General features: G+C 36.6%; 1 protein-coding gene across 2 annotated transcripts in view; it reads left to right on the top strand.

Moving 5' to 3' along the window:
• LOC139998184 (uncharacterized) overlaps nt 1-23,727 on the top strand; it is a 72,545-nt gene that overhangs the window by 24,593 nt on the left and 24,225 nt on the right. Inside the window, exon 2 of one of the 2 annotated variants that reach the window (XM_072022532.1) lies at nt 16,777-17,155. In XM_072022532.1, the coding sequence (XP_071878633.1) occupies nt 17,071-17,155 (85 nt within the window). In that variant the 5' untranslated portion in view covers nt 16,777-17,070. Of the gene's footprint in view, nt 1-16,742; nt 17,156-23,727 lie in introns of both variants that reach the window. The other variant, XM_072022533.1, reaches the window with a different exon arrangement.

Below are 23,727 nucleotides of genomic sequence, written 5' to 3'. Positions count from 1 at the left end.
CGACTAGGCTTACACAGTTTTAAGGATTCCTGATTAAAACGTTTCTATTGAACCGATGGACATCAAAGTGAAATCTGCATATTATATAAATCCTCTGATTTTTGACAAAAATTTATACGCTTGATGAATAGCTACGTTACTCGAGTCTCGTTCGAGTATAAATTTCCAGAGATATTCAGTATCGTTGATATATTTGAATTATGCGATGCTGTCTGTTTCAACAGACTTGAGCAATATTTTTAATTTTTGTTCGCGCGGTTTAGATTTATAGTTTGGACGTGACTATCCGTTACTTCTGAAACGAAAAATCTGCTTTTTTGCATTTTTGTCCGTACCATCTTTGAGTTTAGTTATGTATGAACAGGAGAGCTTTAAATTACACCCAGGACTTTAGAGAATTTATGATTAAAGGTGAAAAACGGAATTTTCTCTCTTTCTATCGAGATTTATACGATATAGTAAAATATATAATGAAAAATTATAATGAAAAATATAATGAGAAAATTTATTAACGATCGTAATGGGAAACATAAAATATAAACGTTTCTGCTATCAACGTTGAAAGCATCGATCGATATTTTTCAGCCTATCGGGAAAATTATGTTCGCAAGAAATTTATTTCCTTTGTAACAGTCCACCGTAAAACAATAACATCGATGCACAAAAGTCGTGACACTCGTAGCGCGACAGCTTTCGGTAATTAAAGTTCATTACAGGCTCTCCTGGTCGAAAGACAATCTGTCATAACGGTTAACGTGGCAAACGTCAAAAGGGAAGTTTCGATCCTCTACTCCTCCCCTTCCCCTTCTGGCTTGGCTCCGCTCGCGCAGCCCTCCATCTCCGAGAACACGTTAAGCCCGCGAACTCGAAGGTTTTTGCGAGACACTCTTCAATTTATTATTACCCGGCAGAGAGCCATGCCACCTTCTTTCCCGGGGACTACTTTCGAGATCCTCCTCGGCTTCTCCTCAGCTTGCCGGATACACCACCGACTCCCTTGTTACTTCCATTTTATCGTTATTCCCTGTTCGCAAGCTGCGCCGACCCGATGCCAGATGATGCGAGGGTGGAGAGTAATTCCTGGCGGAATCGACCGAAGGGTGATTTTTTCTACAAACTTTGCGCAAATACAGTCATGAAATAAATTTTTTAAACCGACGATCTGATGTTTTTCCATCGTCAACTTGATTTAGGAGTTTTAGGGTTAAGATAAATATTGCTTGGACTTCGTAGAACGAATCCTTTTCGTTTAGGATGTCCAAGACATACGAAACTGTTTATATATACAAAACAAAATATATGAAAGATATTCAAACAGCGAAGGTAATTGCACCTTTATCTGTATTTGTACGTACAAATACGAATTAGTACAAAGTACTTGTGTCTGTATAATAAAAATTCATTTTGTCATATTTTAACTTGCAAAAACGTTGAACGTGCAAGAAGATATCGTGTCGTTACGTTGTAAGGATATAGATGGTTGGAATAAAGTGGACTTTTATTCTATCGGCAAATACAGATAAAGATGCATGTTTTATTTCGTTGACAGCCAAAATAGAATCGAAAAGTGGACGTTTCAATAATGAAACGATATCACATTTCGATCGAATAAAGTCATGAAAACTTTCGGTAGCTAGATTTTTGTAGTCATAGATTGAAAAGTAGAGATAAATCTTAGTACGCGTGAAACGTTCTACAAGCACTATGGTTAAATCCATTTCTTTTTTAAATACAAAATCTTATTCCAATGAAACGAAGGTTCGAAAATCTTGCATCAATTTCTCCCCATCTTACTTACCAAGATTCGCATAACCACGACACATAGATACATTGACCTGACTGAAATTATATTTAATATTCATGATCTACAGCCAATTTATTTACATATTCGATATCTTTGTACACGAAATAATTCATTTCTCGTTCTTACCATCGAGTCGTGTTCCATTCTATACACCTGCAGGATTTCCAGAGCTTCCGTTTCTCGTTTATGTGCCACCCTTTATCCACTTTGTTCCTCAGACTGGTACGGGCACATCGTTTCCTCGTCGGTTCTCTTCAATCCGATTTCTCCTTCTTCCGTGGACAATTTTTCGGCGTGATCAAGAGAGATTCTCCACCCACTGGTTCGAAGGATTTTTTCCTGCACGAATTAGCAAAGATTCGCTGCTCGGATTCCTGGACATCCGGCCAGGCCTCTTCCGGTCCCGTTGTTGCCACATTGTTTGGTCGTCCTTCTTTATGCTCTTTTGTGCCCTGGCACGATACAAAAGACCGCGTTTAGATGGTCGGAGAAGAGAGAAAAATGTCCCTCGATTCGTTTAATTGTGACGTCTAGCGAGATAAGGAACCCGATAATGGTGATTGATGCCGCGCCACGATTCTCCGAGCTTTTTTCTCTCTTTCCAACAGGAGAGAGCTTGCGGAACGCTACCGGCTCTCCAGTCACTCGTACAATTTTCTCCGTCTGTATATATTTTTTTCCCCTCCCCCACCTCAACCTTCCGTTTCTCTGCTCTTTATTCCCTTTTTCACCCGTTTTACGAAACGTCGAATCGAAATATTTTCGAACGATAGGGGTTGGAACGACCATGCGAGAACTACACGCCCCGGCGGACGATATATTTTCTTGCGCGCCAACGTTTCTAAATAAATATACGCGAGGAGACTATGCAAATACAAATATCGGCGAAGCGATAAATTCAACGTAAAGCTTTGGCCGGCGTTTCGACGGGGTGCCGTTCGATCCTCGCCAATCGCGAAAATATTGTCCGAGCGAATTCTCCATCGAGTTCCTTCGGAATCGGTCAGCCGAACCGTAAGAACGTAACGTTTCTATCTTTTTCCCCGGGCTTTCTCTTCCTCTGTCTATCGGCCCATTCTATTCGTCGTTTAATTGATTCCATTATTTTCGATCGGGCGTCGAATGAATTTTACAAAAGCCACCACCGGCTGTATCACGTCACAATCGAAAGCAAGAGTTCTTTGGCCGTGCGTTTACCGCGATTCGATTAATTGATTTGCCCAGCCTGCGATACACTTGACTTTCAAAGCAGCCTTAATATTCATTCCTCGTTAGAATGCGGGCGAAATCCGATAACAATGGGGCCAACAAAGAATATTGTTTAATAGATTCGATTGAAACTACTTTCCCTTTCAGGGAAACGCACTTCTCGATATTTTTGCAACAATAGAGATTTGTTCGCGTAATTGGAAAGAGTCGTATGTTTCTTTCTTTTGCTTTCTTCTTATTTTTCTATCTTCTTTTTTTTTCTTTTCAACGAAACTGTAATTCGTCCTTTGTCGAATCGAACGTGAAAAGAAAGGCTTCCTGCTCGAGATAATTACAGATTTTTTCCGGCATAACGAGCATCGCTTTTCGCATGGTTTGCTCGCATTCATTAAAAATATTAATTATTTCGGTTATAATAGCTTCTCTAATAGGCAAAGGAAGTTCGTAGATTTATTTTTTTTTATAGCAAGACTGAAAATGCAAATTCTGTAGCAAATTTTGTTCTCTGTTATAACACCCAATATATGGTTCATCCTTTGCAGAATTTCCTATTTCTGCGAGTAATAAATCGTTGATACAACTCTATTATGAATTTTCCTGAAGCTTAATCATAGTTCGGATTAGATTTAATAGCAATCTCAGCTTGTAATTTGCCGCCAGCTATCGCTAACATATAATTTAATTAATCGATAATTTCGTACATTATACAGTTATGCATGTTCTACTATGATAAACATATAATAATAATAACGATTAATACGATGATGAAAGTTACGCTTCTACCGTTTGCTCAGAATTATTCAACAATTTTCAGAAATTTCTTACGTTAATATCAGCGAACGATATCGCTGCAAAGAAATTCGTCAATAAGTTAACAAATTCCGGGAAAGCAAACCTAGCTTACCTGACAGGCGAATTGCCTGTACTCTCTCAAAGCGTTCTCTCCGACCAAAGAACTGCGCGAGCAGTCACGCTACACGTGTCACGTAAAGCCAAACAAAACGCGTTCAAAATCGAGGCGCGTATTCATTCATTCCGAGAACAGAATGGAGAGAATCTCTTAGCTCGATGCTTTCATATCCATAAGTGAATGGAAATGATTCCGGTGTCGAACGGAGAACCGAAATAACAGAACTGCGCGGAAAGGAGAACCAGGTAGGGAAGTGTCGCGTCAGTAAATCGCGAGACAATATAATCGACTCTCGTTGTGTAGCACCGTTGGGAGGCTAAGAGCAACAAAAGATCCCGGACAAAGGGAGACAACGGAAAGGTGACGTCGACTCCGGAGAGGCAGAGCAAGAAGTCGGCGTGAACGTATAAAGGCAAGGAACGTTGGCGGACGACGTGAAGGAATCGCGAGGGATACGAAATTGGACAAACTGTTGGATATAAAGAGGGCCCGCATATCTGTTCGAGTCATCGAAGAATTTGGCTTGGCTACAGCCAGTTCCATGGTCGACAAACAGCCAGTTTGGCGAACGCTTTACTTGCCGTTCCGGATATTCGTTCGTTATTTACGGGATACGGTTAAATTGTCGAGCCAAGGAACTCGCGGCAATTTCCCCTTCCCGACTCGAACAGCTCTTCGTTACGCTTGTTCTATTTCGATAAATCGTCGGAGAACGAGCTTTTCCAGCGAGCTCCGAGGGGTATCCGGGCTAATTCGAAATAACGACGGACGTCCACCGTCGCGTCCCGTGCAAGAATACGCAATCAACCGTGATTGGAGTGACGAGGAGATCTCTGGAAACGAACCGGTGCCAGTGCATCGTGGAGAGGTCGACAGGAAATCCTTGTATGTCGTTGTCTATGGGAAATTATAATACTTGTAGGTTGCGTGGAACGTGGATCAGTTGCGAGGTTACGCGATACATCGACGGTATACGAGGTCGTAAAAATGTATATTTTAACGCGGATAGTTGAGAAATCGAAGGTATTCTATAGGCATAAAGCGAGGTTGGAATGTTGGAGTTCCAATTCGGCGGTATAATATAATGGATTTTCGCCCGACTAAACCAGAAATTCGCGGCACAGATTAGGTCAGATCGAACGCAATCTCGTCGCAATCAGATCAGGTGGTTCATCAGGATCAGTGGAATTCGATTCTCCGAGACGATTTAACGTTTTTCACATTAAATTGATAAATCGGCGAGACAACGAACTCGATTTTCCTTCGGTTAAATACAGCGGCAGGCGGAAAAACATTGGATTAAAACAGGTAGACCCGGGGTGCCACTTTAACGAAGCGGAATTTCCGCCCGGTCATGGCTATATTAACAGAATTCTGTCGTTCATTACGCTAATGAATACAAAATCGATTGATACGTGTATATCCATAATTTACCGAAACCAACTCAATTTCGAAGTTGGTCCGTCGCGGGGACGGACTCATTCAATTATCGACAGGCCATAAATTCGCGCGAACCCTATCGGTGTGTGCACACCGTAATTCTATAAATTTGATAATTACAAAGTACTGCTGATACGGCAAATCACGCGACCAGGATCGAAACAAGCAGTGCCGCGTATTACGAAAACGTGAGAAACGTGGTGGTATTGCGAAGAAGAGAAACTCGGCACTGACGATCGAAGGCGCGAAAGAAAAGAAACGAAGAAAGAGGCACGTCGTGTGTTTACATGACTGATAAAGAAACTAACGAGCCTAATCCAATTTGAAGGGGACCCTCCATGACTTGGCCCCGGGTTAGATAAAAGGAAGAAAGTTCGCTTTTGGCCCCAACATTTTCTCACTGCAGTCGAATTTCATTCGGCAGCTTTTCTAATTCACAGGGAACGGTCCTTGTTTTCCAGCGAGCGTGTCGTCTCTTTTACGGCGTCTAAGGTCGTTTTCGTCTATTCAACTTCCAATTGGATGCGGTAATTGCCGCTAAAATTATCCTCTAGCCCGTCTCTGACCCGCTCGCCTTCGCCGTTCCTTCGGCTAGCTCCTCGAACAGATCGATCCCGCACCTGAAATCTACTTTCTCTCTCTGTCTCTCTCTGTTTCGCTCTCTCATTCTCTATGTATATATGTGTCTCTTAGTTCTCTATTTTTAATTGACTCTCACCTCTCTAGGTTAGACTATTCGAAAATGCGTATTTCAATCTCGGTTTAACAGAGAAAGTTCATCGCTTCAATAGAATTAACAGATTGAGTGCAGTGCCTTATTTCTTGTTAACCTCGTTCCAGACCTTGTGCCACGAATCTAACAAGTTTCGTCCAAGTTTATTAAATGAAATCGTGTTATACGGAGTTGAAATTTTGCTTTAGTGAGTTTTGGAAATTGAAGATGTTTATAAAGTATTACTAAAATACTGTCTTATCATAAATGTAATTTATACTGCAAGTTTTATATTATGCGACTTCCTTGTCACAAGGAAATATTATTTAAAACTTCCGTGTCATGCATCGTTGTCAATAAATTCTCGTTATACAAAGTCCAATGTCTCGGTGATGTAATAAACGAGATATAATACGACATTGGACGTTCGCTATGCGATTATATGTAGAATACAGAAACAGGATTCGTTAAACACGTAGTATCGATAACGCTTAAAATCGACATTAATATTTTCAGAAGTTAACTTTTCTTTCTCGTAGTCGATTTATTTTAACAAAAGCGAAATTGTCTCTGTATTAACCTGTAAATACATAATTTTCATTGAATTTGTATACTATAACACGATTGAAAGAAAAACATAACTTTTAAATTCGATAGAATCAAATGACCTGTATTTTATAAAATTTATTTGCCAAATTTCCCTAATGATATTTGCTCAGTTGCGTAAGAGTAGCAGAATGAACACATTCAAATATATCACATAATATTAGGTCGTCCGAAAATATAATGGATGCACAACATTTTCCGTTTTATATTATTTTATCAAATGATCCATTTTGTTCTATCAAGATAAAGATTACAACGTCCGACAGATTAGGTTTCATGTTCGTATAAAGATACGTCGTTGTAAAAGACGTGTCTGTAGAAGAAAGACACTTTCCGGACAACCTAATAATTTGTCTGTTCCGCTACAAAATACAAGTATCTTGTTCCAAATAGAATTATGATACGCGTTTGAAAGATTAAAATAGCCATAACATAAATTTCATCTTTTGTTTATCGTCTGTTCGATCGCGACTCGATATCCTCGCTACGATTGCTTCATCAAGTTCTCCAGGTTTCCCTAGATTTAATTCCACCTCGGAACTCGAAGTCGGCCACGGAAGAAATCAAGCGAACGAACGGTCGAACGAAGAACGAGGAAAGTTAGGCCAAGTCGATCAAACGTGGCTGCAATTAGAAGCAGCTAATTGTAAGTAAGCGACGAAAAGCAACGTGGCCGAACGACTTCGATCCTTCCCGTTGGCCGGCAACCGTGTACACAGGCAATAAAGTAGTTAAACTAAGTAACTTGTTGGACCGAGGCCGGGAGTATCTCAAACTATCCAATTACCGTTCAAAGATTCAAATTACGCGCACTTGTACGGAAACGGAAATTTGTTCAACTGGGCGAGCTTCGTTTCGTCCCCGGCGCGGTTCGGTCAGATGGAGTGTGCTCTTCTATTTGTTAGGCCCCTATTGACTCGAAAGTATGTACACGTCGGGAAGTTCAATGGTAGACAGGAATCCGTATACGTGTGATTGAAACAAATACCACAAGGAATATTAGGTATACGTGGTTGTTAAATATCTGGGATATATTAAATTAAATATATATCGAGGGTTCTTTGATATTCGCATTAGCATCGAACATGAAAGAGATAGAGGTTTCTGATATTTTTAATATTTTCACTAATTCCCGTACAATGTGCAATAGATCGTGCGCTAATAAAATTGCGTTGATGGTTTAATTTTGTTATCATTGATAGAGAATGGCTCTTAACATTTTATCGATGGGCTTTTACTGTAGAATCGATAGAAGAATAATTCGTTACTGAAGGTATTTTCAAAAAATTGGCAAGACAGATTGATCGTTTTTTGTGAAATTGTTTCTCCAGAATCAAAGTACGCTCAACACATGAAAGTATAGTTACGATTAAAAATACGAATTATTTATAAAAAAATCTTTCGAATGATCGAATGAATTTTGTAAATTGCAATTAATAACATTGTAAGGATTGTAAGTCTACTACCTACAATTTTACGCAAGAAGATTCTTTTATCTAGATAATATACTTTGTCTTGTATCGCACAATACGTACTCTGAAAGTTAAATACTTTCATTTCATATACGATCTTTTGATAATCTTCGTCTTGAACGATAGATGCTTCAAAAGCTTTATTTGTACACCATCTCCAATTTTCACAAAAGACACTACGTCGTTTGTTTTTAGGCAATTAAACGTATCGTATGGAGTAATTGAAACATAAATCGGAATGGGGATATGAAATTGTACGTAAGGTTGTAAATGTAGATGGTGAAATGACAAATTAATATCTTGGTAACATAAATTAAATTGTATTTAATGTACTAGCAGTAGATGATGTAGCGGCTAATAAATATAATGGGCGCAATCAACAAACTGTCAGCAGTGCATTATTAAGTGCACACGTGCGTTTAATTGTTTTTGCAGTCACGAAATTTAATAAAGAAGTAATCAGAATGAATAAACAGTCGGTACAATTTTCACCTGTAAATTGATCAAAAAGTTTCAACTAACATTCTTCGTTAATAACCTGATCAAATGAAAGCTAGATATTGGAAATGTTTCCATGTCGAATGTGTACCTAATTTCTGGTAAATCAATAATACATGATCCGAGGTGACATCATCGAGATGGGCAAACCAGACCACGTTTCTAACAATCAAACATTAAATGAATCGCTCCATCTTATAATTTGAAAACCCAACTATCGCATGAACATATGTTTTCTCTATCTTTGCTGCTTTGTTTATTTTTTCGATTCCCTCGGTAGTTAAAAGCTACAATTCTCTTTCAATAAAAATCTTTTTATGGAGCAATTCCAATCTAACTTGTGTCTGTTGGATAAGGATATTACATAGAAAAGTATAGAGAAGTCAATGTTCAGTTTTCAAGTCCATCTTTGTTACAAACGTTTATCGGTTCCCATCGAATCAGACCCTCTTCCATTGATATTGTTTTCGGAGTTTATACGATTATTGGCGAGTGTGAGAGAAATCTTACCAACCAAACGGCATGAAACCGCTGGTCGTAACACTGACCGTTCCAACTTCTACCGTGCTGGATTCGATCGCAAGTTCGATCATTACGGTTGAGGTGATCTCGAGCTCGAAGTTCGAGATCCGATCGTCATTAAGGAGCGGAACTTTCGAAGCAGCTACTTACTTAGGCTACGATAACATCGTGTATAGGTATTGGCATTGTTTCTGGATACACGCGTCGCTGGTTTCCTTCTTCGGGAACATAAATTTCACGGCAGACGAAACAGCTCCGTCGGAATAGAACGGGCGAGAATATGACGTTGTACGAAAATAACTTATGGAGGAATTCTATATCGGGTTAGATAAACTACGAGTTTTTTATGAACTCTGGGATTTTTATCGTTGTGCTTTGGAATTGAAATTATCATGAGGCGAGTATTATGAAAATATTTTGATATTTATCATGAAAATGTCTAGTCGCATGTTACTAATACCATATCGGACGAAATAAAAGAATATAATTGACTACTCGATTCTTTAAACTTGACATGGATAGATTTTCATCTATTCTATCGTTTTATGATGGTAATTTGAAAATTTGAAAAGCCGCTGAAAATTAAAAAAGGTAATAGATGTCGAATTGATATAGAGAAATGTTGCGACCAAATATTTTGTTTTCGAGTTTTTGACAATTTTATGGAAAAGGCATTAGGAAATAGTTCTAACAAACAATGGATAATACGTTGTTTATTAATAAATACCGTAGATCTTATTTTTAAGCATTTTATATCAAAATTATACATCGTCAGTTTTTTTCTTCTTTTGTAGAAAACCAGCTTCCTGATCTTTTAAGAGAATCAATTTTCTGAAAAAGGTATTTTTCTTATTTTAGAAAACGGTTCATGTTCAGAATTAATTTCCGCGTGTATCTCAAAATTAAAGAATATTTCGTTTCTTCTGGTAAATTGGCAAAATGAGGCACAAAAGAGCCAAACTAATCCACATCATTCAGATTAATCGTTCAATTTCTGAAGAATTAAACACTACTAAACACTGTTTTGGTACTAAAATTGAGAAACTTTCAGAATTTAAAGTTGATCAGCTTGGTTTATCAGTGGCCTACATGTATATAAACGTGATATTACCTGAGCAACGACTACTACAAGCCAAATACTACTAACTAAATACTAATATATAACTACTAAATACTAAATACTACAAGCAATGACACGTAGTACGAGAAGAAGATAAAGCGATACTATGTAGGTTAGTAAATAGGAAAACTATTGAAAGTTGTAACAGAATAGAAAGTTTTCTCTTGTAAATTGATATTTAAACGCGTAGACATTCAAGAATTATAAAAAATTAAAGCTTTCTGTTCTTTTATGAACGAAACTGCTCTCACTGTTATATTCAGAACACGGTCTTACGGCACGATGTCGAGAATTTGCCGAATAGTTGAACTGTTAAGGTCGCGTGCTGAATATAGGAGTGTAAAAAGCTTCTGTTAAAGGTGTGCTTACGTCCGTTAATAACGTGTCCTGAATACAAAATACCCAGTCCTTGTTCTTAGCATTTCCTTTGTGCGTGAAACTTTCCTTTAAAATCGCGAGATGTGAATACGACAATTACGTTGTACGAACGAACGGTAATAGCAAGATTCTCATCGTTTCCACCGAGAACACGTTCTAATCGTTAAAAACCCACTAAAAAGATTAGAAAGCTAGAGATGAAAGTGAATATAATTCGAAAGAAAGGTATGCCACAAATTTTTATTATTTCTATCTGTTTATAGAGATTAAATTAGAGAAGTAGAATTATTTTTGTTTAAATAAAAAATCTGCTATTCATTAGAAGCGTATAGCATACGATTATTAATATATTCAATCGTATTAATTTTTATTTTCTTCTTCTTCTTCGTTTTTTCTTTCTTTTTCTTTTTTTTTTTTTTTTTTCTTTGACATATCAACTTGCAAATTTTTGTTTCGTTATTATCTTTTTCATGGCTATAGTTTTCCGTTTAATGAGACATATTAAACGATCGAAGTGATCTCTTTTCTGTGACATTGTTTTCTAGAATAATTGTATAGTTCTCTGATACGAAAATTTATTAAACGTTTTACAAACTCTCTCAATATCGTGCAATATCACTGCGATTCTTGATGGAGGAATTTCTCGTTGCAATAACTTATCTTATCTTCATGAATGAATTAATGATGGACATTTTAGTTCAGAGTCGATAACGCATCGCTGTGTATGTTTCCTGCGAGTATCGGAATGTTTCGATAAAACTGAGTCATTTAACATCCACGAAGCAAAAATATGAATAATACGAATCGAGTAACGTTGTCCACTAATTAATAATAAATTATATATCTTCCATGCATAAATGCTCGGAATTAAAATGATTTAAAGGTTTTATTTTCATACCGCGAGAATGTACGATTCATTAATAGAATATAAAAAAAAGAATCTAATTAAGTTAGTAATATATGTCTATCATAATATTTCAACTAATTACAGAATACGATATTGAAATTAGAACATATTCGAAACATGAACGTTTTGTGTACCATAGAAACTGATACCTGAATCGTAAACTAAATTTCGAATTAACAATTGTGAAGGTTTCATGTAATATCACGTTTATAATCGATCATGATACCTACCATAACTGTCAGAAACTGTAATATCAAATAACCATATACGAGTAATGAAAATCATCCAAATTATCCAGTTATGCTAAATAACAGCTCGCATACTGAAAATTAGTACGAACAAAATGAACATCTTTAAAACGTATGAAGAAAACAATTTGCGTTATAAGCCAAATAACGAAGCAAAAGGTTTCTATCACATACACGCTCTAAATCGATATAACGACGATAACCGAGCAATTAGTAATTACCAAACCAAATAATTATCCGCGACACTCAGTATATGCGAAGTTGAAGTGGTTTTGATTTTGAAGCGAACGCGTGGAATGGAACAAGTGGAAAAGAATAAAAAGGACTGTACTAGTGGAAAGAGATGTAGATTCTGAAAAAAGTTATAAGTGGTAGATTAATTTATTTTAATTATTAATAATTTAAAATACAATGATCATACGTAGGAAATAAATTGTAGTTGAAAAAAATCGATACAATTAGTCTCATATAATTTTTACTATTTATTCTCCGTCTGAATCTGCAAAGGCGACGCACAATGAAAATACAGTTCGTTTAAAACATAAATAATATAAATGGCAGAATTAACTGAAATGTCTTTTTGTTTCTACTGCAAATCTTCGCTTCTGGCATTTACATCGTTTACCATTTCAATTGCTCTATTCGCTATTATCAGTAAATACAACGTCAAAAACCACGTAGCAAACCGCTACAACTACCAAACGCCGCAAACAACAGCGTACGAAGCTAAAGGGTAGCAACCGCAGGATGCATCGAAAAACCATAAGCGAGGCTCGTCACGTCGTAATCCAATTTCGTCGATGAACGAGAAGTGGTCTGTTTAAGGCGAAAGACGGATGCGTTAACGAAGACGTCTCGTGACAGGGAGGGAGAAGAAGAGCGATACCTCTCTGGCTGTTGGGTTGCCGCAGGCCCGAAGCGAAGGCCAGGCATCGAAGGATTAACGTAGCCTAATTCGAGCAGCTTAGAAGTGGCGAAGACAGGAAAAGAAGGGTCGGAAGCCGGTAATTCCAGAGGCAGCTTCGCAACTACCCGACAGAACCCGTCCAGGGAATAAAAAGCGACCTGATTATCCTTTGTTTTATCCCCGGGGAATCCGAGCGGCATCCCAGCGCCGGATTCGCCGCAATGGAGCTAGGAAAAACTTTTTAAAGACCGCCACCGTTCCTCCACGACGGCTCTTTCGTTCCGTGACCTGTTTCACTGAGCAGGAACTTTCGGAATTTCGTTCCAACTCCTTAACCGAGACTCTCTCCAGCTCTTTTCCTCCCTTTTTCTCTTTTTCTATTCGTTTCCATTTCTTTTCCCTTCCTTTTCTTTTCCCGACGACGAACACCGCCTCGCCAGATCGGCGAAGCCACCTGAAGAAGATCGAAAAGAACTCCCATCCAGTCATCCCTTCTCGATCCACGTCGGGGATTTAGCATAAGGAGCAAGGCAAACACGAGGGCGGTCGTGCACGTAGACGCGTCGGCGAATCCCATGGATCGCGCCGCGAGGATCACGGGATCGGAATAAGTTCACCGTGGTTCGGATAAAGAGGCACTTTTATCGCTGCAAAAACGGCCCATCCGCGACTGGCCGCCGCGCCATGACGTTACGCCCGCGATGAAATTGAAGAAAGATTCTATTATACCTGTATCTTTATGGTCGTTATCGTTTAATGGATCACCGAACGATATCCTCGAGCTGAGACACACTAGGGATTCTGCTCGCTCACGGGATACTATGGGAACTCACGGATGCTTTACGATGCGGAATACCGAGTACTTTTGATTGCGCAATTCCGCACCGTGACGAATGCCTCTGTTCCGAGAGATCTTAGAAAAGTTGTTCGCGCGCGATGGTAGCAGGGATCGATCTTCTGATTTACGCGAGTATTCTGACCTGTAATTAGAGAGATGTGAGATTGAAATTCAGAATCGGTGATATACGTAGAGATTGATAAGTTTTCGATCGGCTTAATTAGTTTACATTTATTAAGAAGTTACGCAACGTTAAAATATTAAAAAACGAACAGAAAAGAATTGGATTAAAAAACAGCGTAAAATATTTTGAAATTACTAATTGGTGTGGCGCAATACAAATACAGATAAAAATTATTTGTAGAATATAATATAAACATGGAACAAAGTAATTATTTTGAAAATATAATAAGTTGCTGATCTCGTTGGTTGTATAGTATAATTTCTAAGATACTTTACGGTAAGAATATTCTGAATATTATAAATTCCATTCCTGCTTATAAAACCTTTATCATCACGAGGTCTAACGTTTTGAATTCAGCCCTAAAAGAATTATACCGTTTACTTACGGGATGAACTAATATAAAATTCTGATGGTAGACCCATAGTACCACATATGAGAATTCTACTGATTAAGATGGACAACAGTTTTGTTACCCTTCCCACTTATCTAACTACGTCTGTCATACAAGTACCTATATTTACAAATGTGATAAAGCGTAGTATATTTTTAACCAAACACGATGCTTACATCACAAATTTTACTATAGAATTGTCTTCTTCCAAATAGAATTATTATTTCCAATTTTATCAGCCAACTAGAGAAGAATTTTACATATTCAATCTCATAAGTATCTTTATTATACAAGATACAAAATTTATTACATAAATTTTACTATATATTCCAAATTTATTTATCAAATATAACTGAACAAGCAGAATAAGCAGAATTGAAATAATAAATGGCGCAAACGTCAGAAATGGGGACTTTACTATCTTAACAGATTTAGGGGAAGAATAAATGGTAAAAATTGTATTGGATTAGTTAAATGTATTCATTTGTACGCTTTATGGTTTATCTCTCTCAATCATAGTTTAATTGTCACTTGTATCGTTTGTTCATTATTAATTGACATTTACATTTCAACCTTTCGATTGTACTTATAATTTTATCAACCAACTACAGAGGTTTCTGCAATGTACATATTATAGTTATGCACATTAATATTTCAAAAAAGCTCTCTCGCTTTCTCTCTCTCTATTTGTTGGTTGCTAAAGAGCGAATGATTTAAATATCGCGTTGCATATTTTACGAAAATATAAACCATTCATTGTAGCTTGAAGATACATAAACAATTTCTTCTTAACAATAACGTTTAATTGTACGATAGACTTCTTACCCAAAATTGGCTTATTTTCACGTCATACTAACATTAGTACACTTGTTTGCGTTCCGCGATTTAAAAATTCTTAGAAACTGTCCGAATTACGAAATAAATTTATTCTACATAATTGTAAAAATGTTGTATAGTTAACGCCAGAAGAAATTGATATCAATATTTCCATAACAAATTTAACATGTCAAGGAAAGGAAAGGATACTGGCTTTGATAAAAGACAACATGTAATTCGTCATAGAGGAAAGGGTAAAATTTATCGTGAAATTGCACGATTATTATTCGATGACACGACGAAGAAGACAGCATTGAAATTCAGAAATAAAGTGAGCAACCTCCTTTCTGTTAAAAATCTTTTGTTACACGTTATTGTTAGAAAGAAATAGTTCATATTATACAAGCAACACGATATTTAAATCACCCCCTCTTATACAAAGCAACAAACAGATACTGTTGCGTCCAAATATTATCATGTATAACACATTATGTTCATTTCAAAGTTCGTGTCCAATTCGTTCTTTCCACACGTCTGTAGGTTTCCTGTCTTCAGTTTTGTTCGAGCGCGAGGGTAACTTTCCCGCTCGGAATCGTAAAAAGGAAGGGACAGAGGATCCCCACGGTATGTTTCCCTTAATCCACGACCCACTAAATATCTCCACTCATATTTCCCTTTTATTTTCCTCGCAAACTAATTTCACGACGCTTCATAGAGGCGGCGAGCAGGTAACCACCGCGAGCACCGCTTCCCATAGATACATCCAGGAATGAATCCGCAGAAATGAATTCCGCATGCGAGAGAGAGAGGATCCGGTTAAATCAGCCGCTTTATGCGCGGAAACCGTGGACTCGTTCGTCCGCTTTTATTTCAATTTCGCAGTACGTACGAGACTCGTTAAGGGCGCTAAAGAAAAGCTGGAGAAAAAAGCGTGGAGAACGAGAAACAGAAAAATGGAAGCGTACAACAACTATGTATATGTATGTAGGATGCTTACACTCCAACCTATAAACTACGAGACATTTAGTAGATTTGAGATGGGACGAGTTTATGTCATAAAAAATCAGAATTATGAAGCGAAAGTTTGCTACCGTGGTAATGCGTGGATCATAGAATTCTTGAGAAGTTAACTTTTTGGTATCATTCAATTTGTGTATTATTATATGGTTTTATTTGAATATACGAGAAAAGAGGGATGATGAATATATAGTTTTCTTTTTCTCTTTATTTCTTAGCTAACTACCTTATAACATAATAATGACTATCTCAACAGACTTAGGAAACTTTTCTGCAAACATAGGTATTAAGACAATTTCATGTTCTTTTTATTGACTTATCGATGTCAGATTTAAATGAACAAAATTATATTACAAGACAAATTATTACAACTGCTCGGTAAAATCATATTTCTAACTTAAAGAGAAATTTGAATGAGCCCTAGCCTCTGGGAAACAATTCATCCGAGTATATTTTATCACGAATGATCGATGGACAATTTTTCAGATATTTTATAAATTTGTAATTCCAGCTATCGTATGTATAAAATATTTCCTTCTACGTATTTTTCATTTTAATTTCGTTGGCACAAGCTCGCGCCTTGTTCAGTAATAATTCTAGCGTTAATAACATAGTCAGCAGGAGATCCAATAATAAATAAAACTGAGAAATATTTCAAATTTCTGGCTGGTTATATATACATATAAGATAGAGGAGGAGTGGAGAACAAATTCCTCGCCACACCTTGGGATTACCAGCAGGTTAATTACACGAGAAAACGCAGCCTCTGTTTACTACAGTGGCTATTTGTTTTGCAGGTGTTATCAGCCAGGTGATAAGCACCCTTGCACCGACTGTGAAGCCGAGCACGCTGACACGAGCGTTCTTCTCGCTCTTTTTCCACCATTTCCCCGCATCCTTGTATTCCACGGCTTGGCGTCGACTCGGAGGGTGGCCTGTGCTGTGCGGTCCTCGAGCCGGAACACGGAAGCCTTCGCGGCGTGCACCGTTGAAAACGCGCCGGGGGATGATAGAAGATGAGCGCGACCGGTGAAGGAGGGGCGAGAGAAGAGTGAAGGCAGCCACCGAGAAAGCTATCCGGAACAACGAAGATGAGATGGGATGCCGCGCTCTACCTACTTTCTCTGCTGCTCTTCTCCTTGGCCAATCTTTGCTGGGCTCTCGTCGAAACTCGAGGTACGTGCGAATTTTCGGACTCGATGCTTCCGTCTCACACCCCCTGACGGCTCCGAGATTAATTCATCCGATCGAGACTATACTTCATCTTACTAGACGTTGCCCGATAAAAACCTTGGCGAACATCGTCGAAACCAATTTCCACGTGAATACTGTTTTTGTTCTCTTGATATATTGCACAGTTAGAGGATATCGTAGAAGATATTGAAATGAATTTTTGGGCACGGATTTCGGAACAAATATTTCGTTATGTTCTACTGTCTTTTTTTCTTTTTTTTTTTTTTTTAGGTATTTTTAGATAGAAAGAATACCCTCCCTTTTTGCTCCTCCATTTTTTCCTAGTTTTTTCAAGGGAAATATGGAAACCCGCGGACCGCCTGGAGGGATGAGTTTTTCATCTTTCGGTTAATGGGGAAAAGGTTTCTTTGAAACGCGGAGAATAATTATGCGAATTCGAAGAATTAGTAAAGATAGTTTAATGATTATTAAATTTCTCTGTTAGAATTATTCCACTTTTATTCGCTGAATAAATTACGGAAGAAAGTAAATTCCGAAAAATAGACTTGTTGGCCGTTAAATAGATTTTATTTCAACAAGTATGAAGATTTATTTTAAAAGAGATAGGCAGACAGACAGAAAGAGAGAATTAATAATCTAGCTAAAATTAGAATAACGTAATATTCAAATATAGAATAAATTAAATTAAACAAAAAGCAAACTCGATAAACAAATATAAATAACATTTTATTCGTACCAAAAATTAAAGTAACGTATTTCTCTTTCATTTCATCTCTATTTATTTATATTCGAGAAAAAATCAAAGGCATACAATCGAATAACACGATCAATGTATAAAATTTTCTAACAAGAGCAAATGGAAAAAAGCTTCGTCTGGACAACGGAATAAAGTAGCAGCGTTAAATCAATGCAAACATGTTTCCGATCTCTACTATCTCTACAATTTCATCGCAAAAAGGAACGCTGGTATTTGCCTCGGTTTCCAGCGTTGATTCAATAACGAACGAGGAGGTAAGAGGAGGAAGTTTTTTCCCCCGAGGATAAAAAATTCCCTAGCATTGTTTGAAATTCCGCGCGCGATACTCAGCGGGAGAGGTGTTACCCAAAATAAAGAGCGGCTGAATTAAGGATCATCCGGTTATCAGATACGTGCCGACGCATACGATTAATTATATAGAGCATTCGTGGGCCGCTCTGTCGGTTGCTTAGGAATTTTTCGCGAAGGGGTGAAACGCTATGAATATTCATACGGCATCGAGCTCGAAGTCGAACATAATCCAACGGTTCGACAACGTGACAATCATTTCTGATTTTCCCTTAATTCGACTCGCCACCACCGGTCACCGGTATTCAAATCGTGCGGGTGTAAAGCGGCGAACATTTAAATTCCACGTACTCACGACGATTCAAATTAAACAATTCGTCGGTCGCAATTATTCGAGCCGCACGCTCCACCGTAGCCCTGCTATTTTAATTAACCGGAGAAATAATAACGTCAATAATTGCGTGACTCGATTCTGCGCTCTTTTTTTTTCGTTTTTCTCTCTTTTATTCCTATATTAAATTGTAGTTGCACGAATGAATAAACGAGCGAATGGACGCGAATAAAAGTTGTTAAATATTTCTATTGTTTGACTGGAAAAATGTTCGGACAATAGGAAATTGATTCTTCGAATTGTTTGAATTGTAGGAGGTAAATTTTGTTACTGTAGATTATGCGTTAAGGAAGTTTGTAAAATTCGTAGTTCTGGCTGGCTTTTAATTAAAATAACGATTACAAACTTTTTAATATATTTATTTATTGTTTTATATAATTTTTTAGGATTACTTGATGCATAAAGTAGTAGTAATAAATATTCGTAGATATTTTTGTCATATTTTCCGATTTATTTAACAAAATCGTTGCGATTACTAGATTTAAATACTTTCCTTTTTTAATTCAACTTTGCCAATGTTGATCTTAAAAAATCTAAAATATAGGAGTTCTTATTTAATCGTCAGGCGTGTATAACCCGCTTTTTGCATTTTCACTCTACTACACCATTCTCCACTCTACCACGAATATTTCTACTCAACAAAAAGGGAAATTTCTATCTGCTTGGGACATAATATGATATTAACAAAACCACCTACAACCAGCACCGTAGCGAATGAAAACAAAGTTGTTCGTTCAATCTTACATCCTAATAAATTCAAAAATTCGACAAAACTAGCAACAACCAAACTTACTTATTTACTTTTATCTTTACTAGATAAATAATATGAAAAACTACAAATTCGTACTTACTCTAGAATTATTGACAATTGAAGCACAAAGCTTGTACGAAAGAAATTCAAATGAAATTCGTATGGAAAAATACGCAGTGCAAAAAGAGAACAAATAATCATTATGAAAAATCAATCTGAAATCCCCGGAAGTACGTTATTTCCAATCTACAAAAATTATTATGAAGAATTTTGAACTGGTTACTTTTACCTCCTCTAGTAATAAACGGGGAAAATCCCTTATGTATATACAAAGTTTACTAAAAATCACTTATATCGTCAAAAATACAGCGTTGCAAATCTGTGAATTTATTACAAAAAATTATAACTTGTTCATCATACAATTAGTTGTTCCAGTAACAAAGGAAAAAATAACTCCATACCCATATACATACAATATATCTACGTACTTCATCAATAACCACATAAATCCCCATAAATGCTGCATTGTAAATCAGATATAAAACTACTATGAAAAATTATGAATCGGTCAGGTTGACTACTTCGGTAGTTTCAACGTTAAACCGGCTTAATCGATCGTCGATGCGTAAAATTTGACAGAGGTGGAGAATGGAAAAGGAAGTACACGTGACTCCGCGCCGCACCGGAGGAACAACGCGTCCCACGTAACGTTATTCGAGCGACGTAATGGCTGTTTACCATACAAGGCAGACCGGGGGAACTTAACGATTCGACACCGGCAAAAAACTCGGCAATTATACGCAGCCGCCGACTAATTTGCAATTGACTCGCGTGCGAATCCACCAGTAATTATTAGTATCGGCCCCGCCATTATTGCTGGGCTAGAGGTCCTCACGTTCGAAAGGGCTCGCGCGATATTGTATATCGCCGTGGTCGTTGAATTATGGAAATTGGTCAGCTCGCTTGGCCGACAGCTCGCTAATTAATTATTAATGCAAGCGCTACTTATTAGTCGTTACGCGACTCCGCGTCGATGGACCGCGAATGCCTCCGATTTTTACTCGTTCAAAGGCGCCCTTATAATTGGCTCGTGACTTATGGTAGCCGAGTAGAGGATGTCTTCTGAAGAACTGACACGCTGTGCAGTCACGACTCGTTCGTTGTTCTAACTGATCGTAGCAGAACGTCTTTATTTTTAATTAATTATAAGATTTTTCCCAATCGATTTACACTAACGAATTCTATTTTTTATCTTGACGATGGAATAGGTCCATTAATTTTTTTTCTTTCGTTGCTACTTCTTTATGAAATTTAAAGAACTTGAAGTATTTATAACATTGTGAGAAACTGAGACAATGAGTTCCTAATGGGTTAAGTAAATTGCGAAGGTAATCGAGTATTTATTTATTGTTAGAATTTAGTATTTCTTGAAACTTTTTTGTTTATTTTACTTTATTTGATACAGGGCAAAACTGTAACCTTATAAAAAGATGTTCGTTTGATTGAAAATAATTAGGAAATTTGCTGACAAAAATTAAGGGACAGAAATGTTATTTTTTTTGTTAGATGTTTATCATATTATTCGTTTGTTATTACATTATTTTATTGTACCGATCACATCATGAAACATGTATTTGATTTTTTATAATTCACGTGTTTTCTTTTTAGAATTAATTTCGGTTGAATATTAATTTTTATTTATTCTTTATGCATAAGCGAAGTAGTATTATTATTCAAAATACGAGAGACAAATAAAAATTAACTTACAGTTCTCAAATATCGCGTTGAATATACATAGATGAAATGTTCATCAGCATAATAATTAACGATCAGAATCAACAATTAATAACACAATTAATAACAATTTTTTCAGTAATTCCATGTAAAACGTATAAATATATCGTACAAACATATGTGAAAATTCCAAAAATATATAATATCGCTTTGTTTTCCACAAACCTGTAAATCATCAATTAGAAAAAAAATATTTATAATTATTTACATGTAAATATATAGTTTTGTATTAATTTATACAATATTATTATATGTTATTATATTTTCTAAAACATACCTATATAAAATGCCTAAAGTATTATAGAAATAGGTTCGAAAAATTGTCCGAAAATTAGAGTGAAATAATCAGGGAGGAAATTACCTTGCATATTCTCTTCACTATTAATTAGTTCAGAGAAGCATACAGATTTATCTCAAATAATTATAGTTCGACTCCTAAATTTCAGAAGTTATTAATTTTTGTTCGGTCCCTCATTCATTCTCAGTGATTTAAGGGACGAACGAGAAGGGTTTCGAGATAAATGAAGACGATGGGAAACAGGTCACGCAATTTGACCGAATTCCGTATAAAATTTTGAATTATGAAGATTGCAGGCTTCGTTCCCTAAAGCGTGCAAATTAATTACTAATAACGCCTCACTTACTACTAATTATACGGCTTAGTAATGTCGTTTGTGCTGCCGACAACAATATTCGATGCTGTTCTTCGACTTTCCGCCGAGTAGATTTTCATTAATGATCCGTCAAAGGTGTAATCATTTCTCATTCACCTTTTTTTCTTTTTTTAACCCTCCAACAGCCGCCATTAATTATCGCTCTACAATGTCGTTACGTTATTAAACAGGAGCGCGTTGTGGGAACGTTAGCTCGAAAACTGGATCTTAAAGGGATGGGAAATGATGGCAACTTACTTTTGTTCCAGTTATATTCAAATAATATCAGATTGTAGTGTATACGAATTATTTAATTAAAAATCAAGTTGCGCATGACTTACAAAATTTATTTGGAGCAATTCAAACTAAAGCAATTTAAATTTCATTTTTATCGTGTTTGAGTCAAGAACGAAGATAGTTAAATAGTCGGTGATAAATGTAAGGGATCTAAAAGTTATATAAAAGTTATATAAAGTTATATGAAGTTAACTACATAGAAAATTGATTAAATTAATCAGTGCTAAAAAATTGGAATTATTATTATTCTTATTGTAAGATATTCTATTATTATACAGTATACATTTAGCATGGGAAAGAAGATATATTGTGTTAAATATAAAAAAAATTGATATCGAGGAAATATAAGTAGAAGGAATTATGTAGCTCGATTTTCATAAAGGTTATTGACTAAAATTTTTAAAACACTGAATTTTGAATGCAACTTTCTCAGTATCAAATAAATGATAAATGAGCATCAATAAATTACTCTCTGATTCTACATGTCCTGTTTGCTAACAGAATTTAGTCATCTAAATTTTATGTCAATTTATTTCCATCAATTCTTTACATTTATTTATTATTCAACGTGATCTAAATTTCATATCAATTTCTTGTCAACCCTGTTTAAAAAGAACCTAGGAAAGTACACCAAAGTGTACAGCAAGCTTTGCATGGATATTAAGTAAAGTTTGGAGAGAAGAAAACTGTTGATACACGTATAATGACACGCAAATGAAACTTTTGTTTAAAACAAAACGCCTGCACACGAACTAAGCATAGATCTCGGGAACAGCCAGTTATAAATGTACATTAAAACATCAAAGAATGCACAAGGTAACCAGACACTCGAGTAAGGTCCAAGTTAAACAAAACAGAAAACCTCAAAAGGTAGATACCGTGAGTTAGACTAACATGTTAGTACGAAGTATGCGGTTCGAGATGCTTCTGTTATACTTGTCCCTTTTGTTTAGGCAGAAATAGATGCACTTTAACATGCATACTTCGTGCTTCTATTTCTATTTAAAATTACAACCCCGTAAAAGATAAGACACGCGTGTACTTAAATACTAGGTGATTACTAAAATAGAATAGAAAATGCCTAAACGTTCAGGATGACGAAACTATATTTTACGTCCCTTCGATACATAGAATTAAAAATATCTTCAAAACTACAACCCCAAAAACAGAAGAAAACTGTCGTATTTAAATACCACATGATTGTAACAGACAATTACTACAATAAAATAGAATATGAAATGGTCATTTAAAATCATCGGCTTCTATTTCGTACTTCATATAATATATACATAAAATTGGAAATTTCTTGATTTTTATAGACATGTCGTTGAGCCGTTTTGTGTCTTCCTTGAAATTTTGGATTTTAGCGTTCACCAGCTAGGGTATAAATAACTAACCTTTACTCAATTCTCGGCATAAGCCTTTGAAGCTTAGTGGGTTATACTGCGACCCACTTAATGTAATAACGATAATGCATAGCGGATCAATTTTGATCCCACCTTCCCCAAAGCACTGTGTCTTTAAAGCACATGGATCCAATACCTGCTATTATCCACCGGTGATGGATGGTGCGCACAATTCATGCACGTACGTCGCGTGCTACAGGTGGACAATTTAATCGTG

This window comes from Bombus fervidus, chromosome 2 (genome assembly GCF_041682495.2).
Source record: "Bombus fervidus isolate BK054 chromosome 2, iyBomFerv1, whole genome shotgun sequence".
In the NCBI taxonomy this organism is placed as follows: Eukaryota; Metazoa; Arthropoda; class Insecta; order Hymenoptera; family Apidae; genus Bombus; species Bombus fervidus.
The sequence above is the reverse complement of the archived record's forward strand: the minus strand, read 5'-3'. Positions and strand labels throughout refer to the sequence as shown.